A 19,698-nucleotide genomic window follows, 5' to 3' on the forward strand; every position below is an offset into this window, starting at 1 on the left:
ATGATAAAGGAAACAGCCCATTGTTAGCTGGAATACGGATCATGTACAGGCAGATGGGATTAGTTAATAGCTCATTGTATACCAGTGGAAGTAGGCCCAGGGTACTGGTCCAATCCAAATCCTTGGAAGAATTAGTGAACCAGATTAGCTTTTGCAACAATCTGGTGGTTTCATGGTTGCGATGACAGAGACAGGAACATAGAACCGCACAGCACAAGAACAGGCCCTTCAGCCCACAATGTCATTAGTCCATACATTTATAGGAGCAGAATTAGGGCATTCGGCCCATCGTGTCTACTTTGTCATTCAATCATGGCTGATCTACCTTTCCCTCTCAACCCCATTCTCCTGCCTTCTCCCCATAACCCCTGACACCCGTATTAATCAGGTTAGATTGGCATCATGTTGGGCACAGACATTGCGGGCCGAATGGCCTGTTTCTGAGCTGTGCTATGTCCTCTTGTCTACATATTTCTGTGGACATATGGAACTGCTGATGCTGGTTTACAAAAAAAGACACAAGGTGGTGGCGGAGTAACTCAGCGGGTCAGGCAGCGTCTCTGGACAACGTTGATAGGTGGCGTTTTGGGTCGGGACCCTTCTTCAGATGAGATGTCACCCATCCAGGACCACGTTCTCCGGAGATGCCGCCTGGCCCGGCGCTGAGTTCATAAGCCATAGGAGCAGAATTAGGCCATTCGGCCCACATTGGGCGAATTCGGGCGCTGTGAACTGTTTATGTTTGTGTGCCATTGTATGTTCGTTTCTTAGTACCTGAACTGATGTACAGCACTTTGGTCAACGTGGGTTGTTTTTAAATGTGCTATACAAATAAAATTGACATCAAATTGGCCGATCTATCCCTCTCAAGTCAACCGAATTCGCCACCGCCTTCTGCGGCAGAGAATCCCACAGATTCACAACTCTCTTTCTGGGTGAAGATGATTTTTTTCCCTCATCTCACTCAGTCCTCAACGAACGGCCTAGCCCTTATTATTCTTTAAACTGTGACGTGTGACCCCCTTGGTTCTGGACTCCCCCCCCCGCCCCCCCAACATGTCATGGGGAACCATGGGGAACATGTTTCCTGCGTGATCTAACCTGTCCAATCCTCTCTGTGTAAAGCTGGATCAGAAGGATGACGTTCCTGGTTTGAGAACGGGGGGGTGGAGATCAGCCGCGGGGTTGATCTAATAAAATGGCGCCGAGTGGGCTCGACGCCGCCTTTGGGCCTGAACGGCCTCATCATCCGAGCGGCCGGCGGAGGTGACGCAATTGCGGGGCGGCCGGGCCTGAGCGGAAGTGACAGCATTGCGGGGCAGAGTGAGGGGAGGGGGAAAACCTGACGGTCGGTGGCTGGTTGGCGTGTCGGAAGTGACAGCTTTGCGGGGCAGAGTGGTGGGGGGGGGGGGGGGAATGACGGAAGGGTGGTGGTGGGACGGCGGTGCTGGCATGCAGGAAGTGACGGAAGTGCGGGGCGGCAGGGCCTGAGCGGAAGTGACAGCATTGCGGGGCAGAAGGGCGGGGGGGAACCTTATTGGAGCTCAGAGGGTATAAGAAAATACTTATTGGAGCTCAGAGGGTATAAGATGCTGGTACAAATCGAAGGTATTTATTCACAAAATGCTGGAGTAACTCAGCAGGTCAGGCAGCATCTCGGGAGAGAAGGAATGGATGACGTTTCGGGTCGAGACCCTTCTTCAGAGGGGCGAGGGTGGTGGGGGCGAGTGACTGGTTGGCGTGCCGGAAGTGATGGTGTGCGGGGCGGCTGGGCCTGAGCGGAAGTGACAGCATTGCGGGGCAGAGGGGGGGGGGGGGGGAATGACGGAAGGGTGGTGGGACGGCGGTGCTGGCATGAAGGAAGTGACGGCGGTGCGGGGCGGATGGCGGGCCGGAAGTGACAACATTGCGGGGCTTCGCCATCGCCATCGTTCTCTCAGTGTGTTTGTTTGTTTGTGTCTCTCTATCTATGTATTTCTCGGACCGCCCCGGGCAACTCGGCCAGGGTAAGTGCGGGACCGGGGTTGGGGGCCCGGTATTAGGCCCAGGGCACCCTCCCCCCGGGGGTGAGAAGAGCTGTGTTCCCCTAGCGCCCCCTCCATCCCGGCCTTGGCTTGGGGAGAGCACAGCACAGCAAGATCCCAGTAATGTAGGTACAGTCACGGCAGCAGGGGGAGTCCAGACCCAGGGGTCACCACACACAGTGACTGAATAAGGGGTTAGGCCATTTAGGACTGAGATGGGGAAAAACTTTTTCACCCAGAGAGAGAGTTGTGAATCTGTGGAATTCTCTGCCACAGAGGGCAGTGGAGGCCAATTCACTGGATGTTTACAAGAGAGAGTAAGAATTAGCTCTTAGGGCTAACGGAATCAAGGGATATGGGGACAAAGCAGGAACGGGGTACTGATTCTGGATGATCAGCCGTGATCACATTGAATGGTGGCGCTGGCTCGAAGGGCCGAATGGCCTCCTCCTGCACCTATCGTCTATGTTTCTATGTATCAGGGGATATGGGGCGAAGGTATTCAAAGGGTCGCCATATAAAGGGCGCCAACAAAACTCACAAGTATCCCATTTTAACACAAACTTTTCATAACACCTTCTGTTTGCAGTCCCCCTCTTAGTTTTCTCAGTGGTTCCCGTCCCTCCACACCGGACCTTCTTTAGTTCACCCTCTTGGGAGAGGGTGGAGTTACGGGGAGTTACGGGGAGAAGGCAGGAGAATGGGGTTAGGAGGGAGTGATGGATCAGCCGTGATTGAATGGCGGTGTAAACTAGATGGGCCGAATGGCCTAATTCTGATCACATAAACTCATGGAATAAAAGTAAGGAATGGAGAAAATAATCAAATACAAGTACATATAATTATGAGAGACGTAGAATCAGTACAGGGCGGTGCAGCGGTAGAGTTGCTGCCGTGTCCCATGTTCGATCCTGACTACGGGTGCTGTCTGTACGGAGCTTGTATGACCGCGTGGGTTTTCTCCGGGTGCTCCGGTTTCCTCACTTATGAAGGATCCCAGTTTATCAAACGGTGCACAGCAGGATCCCATTAATGAAAACAGTGCAAAGCAGTACTCGACTGATAGAAGTACTATCGAAATGTCACCCATTCCTCCTCTCCAGCGATGTCGCCTGTCCCGCTGAGTTACTCCTGCTTTTTGTGTGTATACTCAGCTGATAAATTTGTATCCACAGCTAACAGATGATGTTGAATTGATGATTTTAATATTTGCAATGGCCAAGAAAGCACACCAACACCTCTATTTCTTTAGTAGGCTAAGGAAGTTTGGCATGCCCGCAACAACTCTCACCACCTTCTACAGATGCACCGTAGAAAGCATTTTATCGGGATGCATCACAGCACGGTTTGGGAACAGCTCCATCCGAGACCGCAAGAAATTGCAGAGAGTTGTGAACGCAGCCCAGACCATCACACAAACCAATTTCCCTTCCGTTGGCCAGCAGCATAATCAAGGACCAGTCTCGCCCCGGTCACTCCCTCTTCTCCCCTTTCCCAGCAGTATAGAAGTTTGAAAATGCACATCTCCAGATTCAGGGAAAGTTTCTTCCAGCTGTTTTCAAGGTTTGTTTATTGTCAGGCAACTGAACCGTCCTCTCACCAGTTAGAGAGCAGTTTTGGTCTCCCATCTAACGCACTGGAGACCCTTGAAATATCTTTAATATGAGTTTATCTTACACTAAATAATATGCCCATTACATTGTGGATGGATTGATTGTAATCATGTATAGTATAGTCTTTTGGTATGCAACGAAACATGCTTTTCACTACCTCGGTACACTTAACAACAATAAACTAAACAAAGCCATTGATTGTTCATCTCTTTTTATTTCAGACACCCATCCAGTTGCCAAAATGGCGACTGTCTCTGACATTTATTCACCGACTGATGCTACTTGTCGAGTCTCAGTGGAGAATGTTTCCCAGGTAAGGCGATAGGTCAGAAATTACATTGGATTGTCGGCATTTTGAATGCAGAAAGTGCTGGTGGTTATAGAGTCATAGAATGATACAGCGTGGAAACAGGCCCTTCAGCCCAACTTGCCCACACTGGCCAACATGTCCCAGCTACACTACTCCCACATGCCTGCGCTTGGTCCACAATACTCCAAACCTGTCCTATCCATGTACCTATCTAACTGTTTCTAAAACGTTGGGATAGTCCCTGCCTCAACTACCTCCTCTGGCAGCTTGTTCCATACACTCATACACTCCATGTTTGTACAGGTTTGTAGGTTAATTGGCTTGGTAAATGTAAAAATTGTCCCGAGTGGGTGGAGGATAGTGTTAATGTGCGGGGATCGCAGGTCGGTGCAGACCCGGTGGGCCGAAGGACTGTTTCCATGCTGTATTTCTAAACTAAACTAAAAACTAAACCCACCACCCTTTGTGTGAAAAAGTTACTCCTCAGATTCCTATGAAATCTTATCCCCTTCACCTTGAACCTATGTCCTCTGGTCCTCGCTGGTGGTTCTGCTATAACGCGCAGTTTCGTTCCTAAGAGGTCTTGCGTTATAGAAGATCATTAATAAAAACAATTGTGTCGACGATTAATCCAGAAATCGGTGGTGCAAAGGGACTTGGGAGTGCTGGTGCAGGATTCCCAGAAAGTTAATTTGCAAGTCGAACCAGTAGTAAGGAAGGCAAGCGCATTTATTTCAAGAGGACGAGAATACAAAAACAGGGATGCAATGTTGAGGCTCTCTTAGGTGCTGGTCAGGCCACATCAGGAATATTGTGAGCAAATTTGGGCCCCTTATCTGAGGAAGGGTGTGCTGGCTCTGGAGAGGGTCCAGAGGAGGTTTACAAAGATGATTCCAGGAATGAGTGGGTTAGCTTATGATGAGCGTTTGAATGCGCTGGGCCTGCACTCGTTGGAGTTTAGAAGGTTGATGGGGGACCACATTATAGAATAATGAAAGGCACAGATCGAGTGGATGTGGAAAGGATGTTTCCACTGCTGGAAGAGTAGGACCAGAGGTCATGGCTTTAGAAAGGAGGTGAGGAGGAACTTCTTTAGTCAGAGGGTGGTGAACCTGTGAAACCCATTGCCACAGAGAGCTGTGGAGGCCAAGTCAGGGGATATTTTGAAGGCAGAGATAGATTAGATGGGTGTCAAGGGATTTGATTAGATGGGTGTCAAGGGTTATGGGGAGAAGGAAGGAGAATGGGGTTAGGAGGGAGAGATAGATCAGCCATGATTGAATGGCGTAGACTCGATGGGCCGAATGGCCTAATTGTACTCCTACAACTTAGGCAGGGGACGACGACCGCAGAAAACTAAAGGGAACCACAAATGGAATGTGTTCAAAATTGTTTGTGTTAAAATGGGACACTTGTGACTTTGTCGGCGCCCTTTATATGGCGACGCTTTGCATACCCCGGGTATACAAAACAAAGAATATCACCGTGACCTGTCACATGCGACAATAAATTCTCATTCATCGTTCATTCAGTTGTATTGGAAAGTCGTGCCTGTTTCTGCTCCCCAAATTCAGTAACCTGGGAAACACAAACAAATCTTGATTTATCTTGATTTATTTTGATTTCATTTTTAATCAAATTAGGTTTTGAAGATCTACAAACCCTATTTTAATTATGGAAGTATAAATTTGTACTGCGTTTTTTTGCGTTTTCATTTTTTCAAATTGAGGGCGTGCTATTGAGGGCGTGCAGCGTAGGTTTACTAGATTAATTCCCGGAATGGCAGGACTAACATATGTTGAAAGACTGGAGCGACTAGGCTTGTATACACTGGAATTTAGAAGGATGAGAGGAGATCTTATCGAAACGTATAAGATTATTAAGGGGTTGGACACGTTAGAGGCAGGAAACATGTTCCCAATAACAGTAACATAACAGAGCTTTATTTGTCGTTCGGTACCGAAGTACCGAACGAAACTACATAGCAGTCATAGAAAAAAAAAGAACACAAGACACATAACCCCAACACAAACGTCCATCACAGTGACTCCAAACACCCCCTCACTGTGATGGAGGCAACAAAACTTCCACTCTCTTCCCCACGCCCACGGACAGACAGCTCGTCCCCGACCGACCCGCACAGTCCCCGCACCGGGCGCTGAAACGTCCCGCGGCCGAACCGGGCGATGAAAGGCCCGCGACCAAGCCTTGCGCAGCTAAGTCCCGTGGTCGAGCCGCACCGGGCGATGTCAAGTCCGCAGTCGAGCCGCACCAGCGATGAAAAGCCCCGCAGTCGAGCTGCACCGGGCGATGTTAAGCCCCGCAGCCGAGCTGCACCGGGCGATGTTAAGCCCCGCAGCCGAGCTGCACCGGGCACTGTTAAGTCCAGCGGCCAAGCCGCACCGGGATGTAAAGTCCAGCGGCCAAGCCGCACCGGGATGTAAAGTCCAGCGGCCAAGCCGCACCGGGTGATGTAAAGTCCAGCAGCCAAGCCGCACCGGGATGTAAAGTCCAGCGGCCGAGCCGCAGCGGGCGATGTTAGGCCCCGCAGCCGAGCCGCACCCTGCGCCGTGAGGAAGAGAAAAGTTCCCCCCCCCACCCCCACCCACCCCCCCCCCCCCCCCCCACCCACCCCCCACCACCACCCCCTCCCACACATACACAACCAAAAAAATATATATAAAAACCATCCCAACACCGACACACAACAAAAAAAAGACGGACAGACTGCTAGTCAGCCGCTGCCTTTAGGAGGAGTCGAGAACCAGGGGCCACAGTTTAAGAATAAGGGGTAGGCCATTTAGAACTGAGATGAGGAAAAACTTTTTCAGTCAGAGAGTTGTGAATCTGTGGAATTCTCTGCCTCAGAAAGCAGTGGAGGCCAATTCTCTGAATGCATTCAAGAGAGAGCTAGATAGAGCTCTTAAGGATAGCGGAGTCAGGGGGTATGGGGAGAAGGCAGGAACGGGGTACTGAGTGAGAATGATCAGCCATGATCACATTGAATGGTGGTGCTGGCTCGAAGGGCCGAATGGCCTCCTCCTGCACCTATTGTCTATTGTCAGTGGTAGCTGGGCCGCGACAGGTGAGGGTGGCTCGATCAAAAAGAGAGTCAGGTCAAGTCAAGTCAATTTTATTTGTATAGCACATTTAAAAACAACCCACGTTGACCAAAGTGCTGTACATCTGATTAGGTACTAAGGAAAAAAATGAAACATACAGTAGCACACAAACAGTTCACAGCGCCTCCTCAATGAGCCTCAAACGCTAGGGAGTAGAAATAGGTTTTGAGCCTGGACTTAAAGGAGGATTTAAGGAGGAAAATGACTGTTGAAACGTAAAGTCGACTTGACCTGACTGAACACAGACGGCAGCTTTAAAGAAGAATTAACATAGTCATCAGGAAGGCTGGCTCCATCCTGGGGGCTCCTCAAACTGCGGAGCATCCTGGACAATAACAGCTCACCCCCTCCGTGACACGCTGGTCAACCTGAGGAGCAGCTTCAGCAACAGACTGGTCCCACCAAGATGCAACACAGAACGCCACAGGAGATCCTTCTTCCCTGTGGCTATCAAACTGTACAACTCCTCCCCTTTCTGTCGTGGGGTCGACTGAGACTGACTCGCCCCCCCGCCAATCTTTGCACATCCCCAATCCTTTCCACTCGTCGCTTTCATTTCATGTTTCATGTATTTTGTGGGTTTTTTTTATGACCGTTGGCAGATCAATTTCCCTCCTGGGATAAATAACGTTGCATCGTATGGTAAATCAGCTTAAGTGGTGCTGTTTCATATCATATCATATCATATATATACAGCCGGAAACAGGCCTTTTCGGCCCTCCAAGTCCGTGCCGCCCAGCGATCCCCGTACATTAACACTATCCTACACCCACTAGGGACAATTTTTTTATTTTATTTTTACATTTACCCAGCCAATTAACCTACGTACCTGTACGTCTTTGGAGTGTGGGAGGAAACCGAAGATCTCGGAGAAAGCCCACGCAGGTCACGGGGAGAACGTACAAACTCCTTACAGTGCAGCACCCGTAGTCAGGATCGAACCTGAGTCTCCGGCGCTACATTCGCTGTAAAGCAGCAACTCTACCGCTGCGCTACCGTGCCGTCCATATTCAGACTGAGAGTCAGGGGAGAAGGAAACTAGGGATATGAAGAGATATGAAATACGAACCTCTTCATATCTCTAGTTTACCTCTCCCCTGACTCGGTCTGAAGAAGGGTCTCAACCCAAAATGTCACCTATTCCTTTTCTAGCATCCAGAGATGCTGCCTGACCCGCTGAGTCACTCCAGCATTTTGTGTCTATCTTCGATGTAAAATAACGGTTGCTTTAAAAGTCTTTTGGGATCCCATGCGATTTTCTGCTACATCACAGGCATGGTTATTTTTTTATATATGAAATGAAATATGAACATAAAAAACTAGCAATATTGGGTAGTGCAGGGAGGTGCCTCCTTGCTCATTTTGGGGGAGTTTTGTTTTTCAGAAGTCGTCGAATTCCAAAGTGTCTACGTCCCCGTCTGACAACTACTACCTGGCCCGCAGGCGAACACTGCAGGTGGTGGTCAGTTCCCTGCTCACTGAAGCGGGCTTCGAAGCTGCTGAGAAGGCTGCCGTGGAAACGCTGACCGAAATGCTGCAGAGTTGTAAGAAATAGTTGGCTCCATCCATTCAAGATAGTTCACGTCATCTAAATATGGATCGGCACAGTGGTGCAGAGGGCGTGCAGCGTAGGTTTACTAGGTTAATTCCCGGAATGGCGGGACTGTCATATGTTGAAAGACTGGAGCGACTAGGCTTGTATACACTGGAATTTAGAAGGATGAGAGGAGATCTTATCGAAACATATAAGATTATTAAGGGGTTGGACACGTTAGAGGCAGGAAACATGTTCCCAATGTTGGGGGAGTCCAGAACAAGGGGCCACAGTTTAAGAATAAGGGGTCGGCCATTTAGAACTGAGATGAGGAAAAACTTTTTCAGTCAGAGAGTTGTGAATCTGTGGAATTCTCTGCCTCAGAAGGCAGTGGAGGCCAATTCTCTGAATGCATTCAAGAGAGAGCTAGATAGAGCTCTTAAGGATAGCGGAGTCAGGGGGTATGGGGAGAAGGCAGGAACGGGGTACTGATTGAGAATGATCAGCCATGATCACATTGAATGGCGGTGCGTACAGGCTCGAAGGGCCGAATGGCCTCGTGCACCTATTGTCTATTGCAGCGGTAGAGTTGATCCCCCCCCCCCGCAACACCAGAGAAAAAATATATTTACTTTTATTAATATTGTCTGCCTCAGTGCCAGGGACACGGGTTCGATCCTGACCTCGGCTGTGCGCGGAGTTTGTGAGGTTCTCTTCTGTAACTGGGTTTCGTCCAGGTGCTCCGGTTTCCTCTCAGCCCAAAGACATGGGGTATTTATTGTAGGTTAATTGGCCATTGTAAATTGCCCCATGTGTGTCGAGAGTAGTGGGGGAAAGTGGGACAACAGAACTAGTGCGAACGGGTGATCGATGGCTAGTGTGGACTCGAGGGGTTGAGAGAAAGGAGGAAAGAGAGAGATAAAGATGTGATATGTAGGAGAACTTTGTCAGGCAACATCTTGGGAGAGAAGGAATGGGCGCCTTTCGGGTCGAGACCCTTCGGACAGATGTCAGGGGAGGGGGCGGGACAAAGATAGAATGTAACAGTAAGACTAGAGGGAGAACTCGAGCGGCACGGTGGCGCAGTGGTAGAGTTGCTGCCTTACTGCGAATGCAGCGCCGGAGACTCAGGTTCGATCCTGACTACGGGCACCGTCTGCACGGAGTTTGTACGTTCTCCCCGTGACCTGCGTGGGTTTTCTCCGAGATCTTCGGTTTCCTCCCACACTCCAAAGACGTGCAGGTTTGTAGGTTAATTGACTGGGTAATATGTAAAAACTGTCCCTAGTGTGTGTAGGATAGTGTTAATGTGCGGGGGATCGCTGGGTGGCGCGGACTCGGTGGGCCGAAGGGCCTGTTTCCGCGCTGTATCTCGAAATCTAAAAAAAAATCTAAAATCTAAACTCGCAAGGGGGAGGGGACAAAATACTGTATTACATCTTAAAGATGTAATACAGTATTTTGTCTAAACCCACAAAGTGCTGGAGTAATTCTCCATGCACTTATCTCAACATGAAACTAAATTGAATATTATTATCGTGGATAACTGTGAAAGATATAACAATGTGTCGTGATACTTTTCAACAGAGACTTTTTGTTTCCTGCCTAGATCTTTCTGAAATTGGTCACAGTGCTAAAGTTTATTGTGAACATTCGGCAAGAACGCAGCCAACCTTGTCGGATGTGGTGGTCACTTTGGCAGAGATGGGTACGTAACCCCGTTGGGTTCATGCGTTGAGCTGATTTGTTCAATTTAGCGGCTGCTGTAGTGTGACTGCTGTCCCAGAGATTCAGAGGCCTGACCAGAAGATGACATTCCCCTCATTTGCACTTGATAATAATAATAATAATAATGCATTACATTTATATAGCGCTTTTCATACACTCAAGGACGCTTTACAGGGATTTAAAGAACATAGGGAAGTGAATAAATAGATAAATAAGTAAACGAACAGAGAAAGGAGACAGAAGGTGAGGAGTCTCTGACGGTTTGGGGTAGTGAGTTCCATAGGGTGGGAGCAGTGATGGAGAAAGCCCTGTCCCCCCAGGATCTGAGTTTGGTCCGGATGGGGGGGGGGGATAGGAGATTGGCAGCAGCAGAGCGGAGGGTGCAGGTGGGAGTGTGCCTGTGGAGGAGGTCAGTCAGGTAGGATGGGGCCAGGTTATGGAGGGCTTTGTAAGTCATGAGGAGGATTTTGTACTGGATTCTCTGGGGGATGGGGAGCCAGTGGAGTTTGTAAAGGACGGGGGTGATATGGTCACGGATCGGGGTGTGGGTGAGTAGACGGGCAGCGGAGTTTTGAATGTATTGATGATTTTTGAGGGTGCGCCATAGAGGAGGCTGTTGCAGTAGTCCAGACGGGAGGTGATGAAGGCGTGGATGAGGGTTTCTGCAGCTGTGGAGGAGAGGGATGGACGGAGACGGGCAATGTTTTTGAGGTGGAAGAAGGCTGTCTTTGTGACGTGTTTGATGTGTTTGTCGAAGGAGAGGGTTTGATCAAAGATGATTCCAAGAACTTGTTTTTAAGTTCCACTTTTTGAGTTCACAAGTTTTTGAGGCCCACCGGAAATTGGAGGAACAGCACCTCATATTTCGCCTGGGCAGTTTGCAGCCCAGTGGTATGAACATTGACTTCTCCAACTTTAGATAGTTCTTCTGTCCCTCCCTTCCCCTCCTCCTTCCCAGATCTCCCTCTATCTTCCTGTCTCCACCTATATCCTTCCTTTGTCCCGCCCCCCTAACATCAGTCTGAAGAAGGGTCTCGACCCGAAACGTCACCCATTCCTTCTCTCCCGAGATGCTGCCTGACCCGCTGAGTTACTCCAGCATTTTGTGAATAAATCGATTTGTACCAGCATCTGCAGTTATTTTCTTGTACTGTTTTTAAACAAAAGTGGTTTGCAATCAGCGAGCAAAAAAACTGCAGATGCTGGTTAGAATCGAAGGTAGACACACAATGCTGGAGTAACTCAGCGGGTCAGGCAGCATCTCGGGAGAGAAGGAATGGGTGACGTTTTCCGGGTCGAGACCCTTCTTCAGACTGAATATAAGAAAATAACTGCAGATGCTGGTACGATATCGAAGGTATTTATTCACAAAGTGCTGGAGTAACTCAGCAGGTCAGGCAGCATCTCAGGAGAGAAGGAATGGGCGAAGTTTCGGGTCGAGACCCTTCTTCAGACTGATGTCAGGGGGGCGGGACAAAGGAAGGATATAGGTGGAGACAGGAAGATAGAGGGAGATCTGGGAAGGGGGAGGGGAAGAGAGGGACAGGGGAACTATCTAGTGCCATAGTGAGGCCCACCGGAAATTGGAGGAACAGCACCTCATATTTCGCCTGGGCAGCTTGCAGCCCAGCGGTATGAACATCGACTTCTCCAACTTCCTTCTCTCCTGAGATGCTGCCTGACCTGCTGAGTTACTCCAGCATTTTGTGAATAAAAACTTCTTCAGACTGATGTCAGGGGGAGGGGGGGTCTACCTTCGTGTGTTGTAGAGACATTTTGGGCCGAAGGGCCTGTTCCTGTGCTCTCCTTCTGTTTAACTGGGATGGGTGATAAATACTTGCATGCTAATGTTATCCTTATTCTGCACACAAATTTAAACAAAATAAAAGCATGAATACTCAATAGAAACTGGCACATTAGCAATTAGAGTGTTGCTGTGCCTTTTAAGTGAATCTTGAAACATTCGAGAATGGTTTGTGAAAGATAATGAATGCACTGAAAGCTAATTAGTAATCATCTAAAGGTCATGTTACTTCTCAGAATGGAGCAAGGAATTAGATTACATCCCAGACTAGGCACCTGTGAAATTGCACTAATAACCAGTGCATTTGTCGGATCAGGTTGTTTTGTAGGGTAAGATAGTCTGTCTTTTCCCAGAGTTGGAAGAGTCAAATACCAGAGCATGGGTTGAAGGTGAGAGGGGCAAAGTTTAAAGGAGATGCGCGGGGCATGTTTTTAACACAGAGGGTGGTGGGGGCCTGGAACGTGCTGCCAGGGGTGATGGCGGAGGAGGCACGTGCGTGCGATAGTGGCGTTTACGAGGCTTTTACACACGCACCTGGATATGGTGGGATCTGGATCTTGTGTGGATTTTTCACACGGAGGGTGTTGGGATACGTCACGAGCTGCCGGAGGAGGTCATTGAGGCAGGCACTATAACATTTAAAAGACATTTGGACAGTTACACGAATGGAAGGTTTTGAGCGATATGGGCAAATGCGGGCAGGTGGGACTTGTGTAGAGGAGGCAAGGGCAAGTTGGGCCAAAGGGCCTGTTACCATGCTAACTCTATGACTGTGTGCAGGCAGAGAAAACCAGTTGACAACCGGTGACTGGTCAACCCGCACCAAAAGCTCGGTACACCTGAGAATAAACTGAACAAAACTAGTTTATCTTGTTTATCCTGTTTCTATGCTGAACTGTTGATGTTCTAATGTTGGTGCAATCAATCAGAGGCAAAGTATTTTGCTGATCACCATGATGCTTTCCTCTAGGTTTCAACGTGGATAATATTCAAGCTTATGCCAAGCGTTCACAGAGGATGGTTATTACTGCTCGTAAGTACATCTGCACGCACGTTAATTATGGAGTGCTGTTAGCATTTTACAGTAGGATGTTAGAGTTATCAAGTTAAAACGCCAGGAGGAAGGGGAAATGCTGCCTAGAAGTAATGAGGTGAGATATCCTGTCTTCACCCTGGCAATGCTTGGTGTGGGAAACTCTCTGTTGACGCAGGGCGAGAATGGATATTTTAAGTTTTTAAGTCCATGCATGAAATGGATTAAAGGTGATTAAGGTTGCAGACAGCGGCTGCTTTAGAATACAAGAGACAACTTCTGTATGCGGGCATTTATATCAAGAGGACTGGAATACAAAAACACAGATGTAATGCTGAGGCTCCATAGGGCGCTGGTCAGGCCGTATTTGGATGTGAGCTCATTTGGGCCCCATATCTGAGGAAGGATGTGCTGGCTCTGGAGAGGGTCCAGAGGAGGTTTACAAGAATGATCCCAGGAGTGTCTGGGTTAGCATATGAAGAGCGTTTGTCGGCACTGGGCCTGTACTCGCTGGAGTTTAGAAGAATGAGGGGGGACCTCATTGAAACTTACCGAATAGTGAAAGGCCTGGATAGAGTGGATGTGGAAATTATGTTTCCACTAGTGGGAGAGTCTAGGACCAGAGGTCACAGCCTCAGAATTAAAGGACGCTCTTTTAGAAAGGAGGTGGGGAGGAACTTCTTTAGTCAGAGGGTGGTGAATCTGTGGAACTCATTGCCACAGAAGGCTGTGGAGGACAAGTCAGGGGATATTTTTAAGGCAGAGATAGACAAATTCGGTCCCCGCACAGTAACACTGTCCTACACCCACTAGGGACAATTTTTACATTTGCCTAGCCAATTAACCTACAAACCTGCACGTCTTTGGAGTGTGGGAGGAAACCGAAGATCTCAGAGAAACCCCACGCAGGTCACGGGGAGAACGTACAAACTCCGTACAGACAGCACCCGTAGTCAGGATCGAACCTGAGTCTCCGGTGCTGCATTCGCTGTAAGGCAACAACTCTACCGCTGCGCCACCATGCCGCACCTTGTCTATTTTGTGTCTATCTTCAGTGAAAACTCAGTTGTTCTTTACTGTTAGTGCTAAGGGACCCTTTACATGCTGGACCCTTTCCATTTACATCTCGTCTGATCGATAATGGACCTGACTGCAGAAAAAGACACAAAGCGCTGGAGTAACTCAGTGGGTCAGGCAGCATCTCTGGGAGGACATGACTAGGTGACGTGTTGGGTCAGGACGCTTCTGGAATGTTGTGGGAACTCGCTGAATGCCATCAGGACTTGCTTCTCTTCCTGCACAGTTCAAAAGGTCGTGGAATTCATTTATGAGCATTTTGGGACCAAGTTCATTTTGAGGAGCATATGGCTTGGTTGAATCATGCTTGTTGGTGGCTCGAAAGCAAACTGGAACTCAAGTGAATGGCGGAAACCATCTTGCCAAATGAGGAGACATGAGAAACTGCAGAAGCTGGAATCTTGAGCACCTTGTCTATTTTGTGTCTATCTTCAGTGATGGATGTTTCTTTTTTTGTGTGTTTTTGGGGCTGTGTAATTTGCCTATTTTAATGCTTTATTGTTGGACTGTGGGTGACTGAATTTCATCCAAAAAAATCGTTTTTTTGGATGACAAATAAAGCTATCTTGAATCTTGAAACAAAGTTCCGGAAAAACACATAGTAGAAACTCGCCTGAAGAAGGATCTCGACCCGAAATGGCACCCATTCCATCTCTCTCCAGAGATGCTGCCTGTCCTGCTGATTTACTTCAGTATTTTGTGTCTATCTTCTGGAGAAACTCAGCAGGTCAGATTGCATCTGTGGAGGGAATGTTTTGAAGATGCTGTGCGTTGTGATCCTTTAGAATTTAGAGAAGGGTCTCGATCCAAAACATCACCTATTCCTTTTCTTCAGAGATGCTGTCTGACCCGCTGAGTTACTCCAGTTTTTTACGTCTATCCATGTTCTCCAGAGATGCTGCCTGACCTGCTGATGGTCCAAATAACTTAATTTGGCTCCTATCACTTATGAACTTATGAAACGGCACGGTGGCGCAGTGGTAGAGTTGCCGCCTTACAGTGAATGCAGCGCCGGAGACTCAGGTTCGATCCTGACTACGGGCGCCGTCTGTACGGAGTTTGTACGTTCTCCCCGTGACCTGCGTGGGTTTTCTCCGAGATCTTCGGTTTCCTCCCACACTCCAAAGACGTGCAGGTATGTAGGTTAATTGACTGGTAATTGTAAAAATTGTCCCTAGTGGGTGTAGGATAGTGTTAGCGTGCGGGGATCGCTGGGCGGTGCGGACTCGGTGGGCCGAAGGGCCTGTTTCCGCGCTGTATCTCTAAATCTAAATCGAAACAATCATATTAAAATGGTATCCTTTCATTTTATGTATAATTTCTGAAGAAGGGTCTCGACCTAATACGTCACCTATTCATTTTCTCCAGAGATGCTGTTTGACCCGCTGAGTTACTCCAGCTTTTTGTGTCTATCTTTGTGCTAAATAATTTCCTTTTTCATCCTCCAAGCTCCTGTTACAAATACTCCAGGAACACCCAGAGCACTTTCTACCGGACAGAAAAAAATACATCCTTCCTACATCCCAGGGCACTTCCCAGAATTCCCAGATCCTCACACCTACATTAAGACACCTGTAAGTATAACACCTTTGTCTCTTCATATCGTCTTTATTTTCTCTTCTAATTTCAGACGTGTAAATAAAGTTCAAGCTTGGCCAAAGAGCCTGTTTCCATGCTGTATGAAAAGCACACTGTTCCATTGGTTGTCTAAATCTACCAGCGGACTCTCAGATAGAAACATAGAAAAATAGGTGCAGGAGAAGGCCCTTCGAACCATTCAATATGATCATGGCTGATCACCCAAAATCAGTTCCATGCCTTTTTCCCCACATCCCTTGATTACTTTAGCCCTAAGAGCTAAATCTAACTCTCTCTTGAAAACATCCAGTGAATTGGCCTCCACTGCCTTCTGTGGCAGAGAATTCCAGAGAAGATGGATGCCTTGCCAGTGGTGCAAGCTGCCTTTAGCCGACTGCTCAGCTCAGTTCAGTTTTGTTTATTTGTCACGTGTACCGAGGTACAGTGCAATGCCTTGTTTTTTTGTGCACAACCTGGTAAAATCATGCAGGAGACCTCACCTAGGGCGTACACAACGAGTCGGCATGTTTCTGGAGCCGACAAAGTTGCATCGAGTTCATTGAATAGGATTGTCTTCTGCTCGCAGTGTTGAATCAGGCCTGCTGCTGCAGGTGGCCCCTTGCTGCCCCCCCCCCTTCATTCTCAGTGCCCCCCCCCCCCCCCCCGCCGGGTCCCCAGGTTCTTAAACACTTCCATGTTGTATCTTGTTTACAAAAAGAGTTTGGCTCCGTTTAGTTTATTGTCCCGTGTACCGAGGTACAGTGAAAAGCTTTTGTTGCGTGCTATCCAGTCGGCAGAAAGACTGTACACGATTGCAATCGAGCCGTTTACAATGTGTGGATACTTTATAAGGGAATATCATAGTTAAAGCAAGAAACGTTGCTGCAGGAGTAGAGATTGAAGAGTGTGGAGTGATTGCAATATGTGATTGTAGATCTGCTTCTGTGGCTAGCACGCTAATAGTCGCCTGGGTTGGGCGCCATCTTGGAAGTGTCGTATACTTTGCAATGTCTCGTGCGAACATCCAAGTGTGCTTTCCCTCCTGGTAGACGATCAGAGAGCCCATGTCCGACTACCAGGTGCTGCGGGAAAAAGCTGCCTCCCAGAGACGAGATGTGGAGCGAGCCCTCACCAGATTCATGGCCAAAACAGGAGAGACCGAGAGCCTGTTCAAAGATGATGTCTCCACCTTCCCATGTGAGCGGGCCACATTTGTATTTATATTAAAGATAGAAGAGAGCTGGATGTACTTTGTTTGCTGTCTGAAGGAGGACCGCGGCCCGAAACGTCACCCGTTCCTTCTCTCCAGAGATGCTGCCTGACCCGCTGAGTTACTCCAGCATCTTGTGTCTACCTTGTTTACTGGGACACGTGCTTAGGAGATGGTGCTTGCATCGTCAAGAGCAGACACAAAATGCTGGAGTAACTCTGCGGATCAGGCAGAATCTCAGGAGAGAAGGAACCAGTGACCTTTCGGGTCGGTGACTTTCTTCCGACACCTGAAGTCTGAAGAAGGGTTCCGATCCGAAATGTCGCCTATTCCTTTTCTCCAGAGATGCTGAGTTACTCCAGCATTTGGTGTCTATCGCATTAGTTCTAGGCCCAGTCCCTGCACACTAGGAGCAATCTACAGAGGGCCAATTAACCCTCGAACCCAAACTCTGTAAATTGCAGTTCCTCTGGCACTTGGGAGGAAACCGGAGAGCCCGGACTGCAAGGAGAACATGCAAACTCCACACAGCTCGGGATTGAACCCGGGTGTCCGGCACTGTGAGGCAGCAGGCCTACCCGCTGTGCCTCGGCCTGCTATTCCATTATATGCCACAGTTTTCTCTGACAGGTGACTTTATATCTAAATTAGAATCCTGAACTTGTTGGCTGCTGTCAACAGTTCTAAAGTTTTTTTGTAAATAGAAGTAAGATGTTATAGCAATTGCAAAAGTAGTTCCAGATTTAGAAAGCTTTGGCTTTGATGTTGTGACACTGTTCAATATGTCACTGTTTTTATTCACAGGTTTTTCGAATGCCTCTTGTGCCAATCAAGAAGTGTTGATTTTCAAATTTTTAGACAATATCTTCTCTAAATTATTGATTTAGAAACATTTTCAATTGTGCAATAATCACTCTGTAAAGGTGAGGTGCTTAAAGTTAGCTTGAGGTGCGTTCTGCTTTCTTTCAAATAAAAAAAGCGTATTATTTTCCAGTGATTGCTGCACGGACAACCACTAATCCTTATCTCAACGCCTTGCTGCCATCCGAACTTGAACTCCAACAGATGGAGGAGACAGATTCGTCTGAACAGGACGATCCGACTGACATGGAAAGCGTTGTTCTAAATATGAATGCTGTATGTTTACCAGTTCATTCCTTTGCAATATTCTGTCTTCTAAATCTTGTCAACTAACGAGCCCAACAAAAGTCCCAGATTCACCCGAGTCTGAGGAAGGGCCCGACCGAAACCTCGCCTGTCCATGTTCTCCAGAGATTCCGCCTGACCCACTGAGTTGCTCCAGCACTTTGTGTCTATCCATGCATGTTCTCCCGAGATGCTACCTGACCCACTGAGTTACTCCAGCATTTTGTGTCTACCTTCGATTTAAACCAGCATCTGCCGTTATTTGTCCTAAAGGTAGAATGTAGTCAATAGACAATAGGTGCAGGAGGAGACCATTCAGCCCTTCGAGCCAGCACCGCCATTCATTGTGATCATGGCTGATCATTCTCAATCAGTACCCCGTTCCTGCCTTCTCCCCATACCCCCTGACTCCGCTATCTTTAAGAGCCCTATCCAGCTCTCTCTTGAATGCATTCAGAGAATTGGCCTCCACTGCCTTCTGAGGCAGAGAATTCCACAGATTCACAACTCTTAGTCGGAGACAGGAAGACTAGTGGGAGAAATGGGAAGGGGGGGGGGGTATAGAGAGGGAAAGCAGGGACTATCTGAAGTTAGAGAAGTCAATGTTCATACCGCTGGGGTGTAAACTACCCAAGTGAACTATGAGGTGCTGTTCCTCCAATCTGCACTGGTTGTTTAAAGCATGTTTGAATTGCCCTGTTTTCTTTCCTAGGATGAATTGTCTGCTGGGAAGGAAAACTCCATGTTGCAGCTGAATGCGGGTTTATCAAACAATAAGATCATCGAGGAGCCCATGATCGATAACCCGTACCTTAGACCAGTTAAAAAGCCCAAAGTCCGGAGGAAGAAGTGAGGAGGGAGGAAAATCCAAAGGTCATTTTGCTGGAACACTCAGCGTTGAAACGATGCGACTATTTAAACTGAAAGCTGCCATCCTCCCACGCATTGTGAACAATGGACTGACTGCAAGCCCAATGAAATGGTGGTCCTGAAATATATCTTAAATAAGGCAGTTCCAATTCGGTTCAGCTGTGTAGAATCTGAATCAGCAATACATCAAACCAGAATTTTCTGCACCACCTTGCGGGTGAAATAAAACATTCTCTTGTTGTCCATTTAAAAACTGCTTGAAATATGTTGCAGAACAACTGTTGGGTATGTTTGATCTTTGTACGAGGATCGTTCGCAACATGTAAGCTCAATTGGTTTACCAATGTGGTTTAATAATTACATTGCCTGTCCAAGGTCAACTATATTTTCCCTGCTGTTCATTACAGGTTATTGTACCTCCAAATAAATTAAAGTTTTTTTAGAACCACTTTGTATGCTGTTGACATGTTTTTAGAGTATACTCCACACGTTGCCATTTCAGGTCCTTTGGCTACTGGTCTTTAAGCTGAATGTCTGAACATTGACCATTTTTCTCTCTCCACAGATGCTGCCTGACCTGCTGTGTGTTTCCAGCATTTTCTATTATTTTAGATTTCCAACATCCGCACTTTTTTGATTTTCATTTGAG

The 19,698-nt window shown here is 47.9% G+C and overlaps 1 protein-coding gene across 4 annotated transcripts; it reads left to right on the forward strand.

Annotated features, from left to right (window-relative positions):
* The first annotated feature begins 1,538 nt into the window (after positions 1–1,538).
* Positions 1,539–19,498, forward strand: taf8 (TAF8 RNA polymerase II, TATA box binding protein (TBP)-associated factor). 4 transcript variants are annotated; one of them, XM_078420496.1, is made up of 9 exons: positions 1,539–1,608; positions 3,859–3,950; positions 8,454–8,613; positions 10,213–10,311; positions 13,106–13,168; positions 15,695–15,819; positions 16,873–17,020; positions 18,028–18,170; positions 18,892–19,498. In XM_078420496.1, the coding sequence occupies exons 1-9, from the start codon at positions 1,590–1,592 to the stop codon at positions 19,030–19,032; spliced, it is 990 nt and encodes a 329-aa protein (XP_078276622.1). In that variant the 5' UTR covers positions 1,539–1,589; the 3' UTR covers positions 19,033–19,498. The 4 variants fall into 4 exon arrangements, with proteins under 4 accessions (XP_078276622.1, XP_078276623.1, XP_078276620.1 ...); XM_078420497.1 differs by lacking the exon at positions 1,539–1,608 and adding an exon at positions 1,904–2,006 and having other exon boundaries at positions 8,441–8,613; XM_078420494.1 differs by lacking the exon at positions 1,539–1,608 and adding an exon at positions 1,904–2,006.
* The last annotated feature ends 200 nt before the right edge of the window (positions 19,499–19,698 follow it).

Source organism: Rhinoraja longicauda, chromosome 24 (genome assembly GCF_053455715.1).
Source record: "Rhinoraja longicauda isolate Sanriku21f chromosome 24, sRhiLon1.1, whole genome shotgun sequence".
Classification (NCBI taxonomy): Eukaryota; Metazoa; Chordata; class Chondrichthyes; order Rajiformes; family Arhynchobatidae; genus Rhinoraja; species Rhinoraja longicauda.

What these genes read in the sequence shown, in the direction of transcription:
- taf8 (XM_078420494.1), top strand. Translation starts at nt 1,970, where the DNA reads ATGTATTTCTCGGACCGCCCCGGGCAACTCGGCCAGG. An exon ending in CAGTGGAGAATGTTTCCCAG is followed by an intron (nt 3,951 to 8,453) that starts GTAAGGCGATAG and finishes TTTGTTTTTCAG; the next exon opens with AAGTCGTCGAATTCCAAAGT. An exon ending in TGATGTCTCCACCTTCCCAT is followed by an intron (nt 17,021 to 18,027) that starts GTGAGCGGGCCA and finishes ATTATTTTCCAG; the next exon opens with TGATTGCTGCACGGACAACC.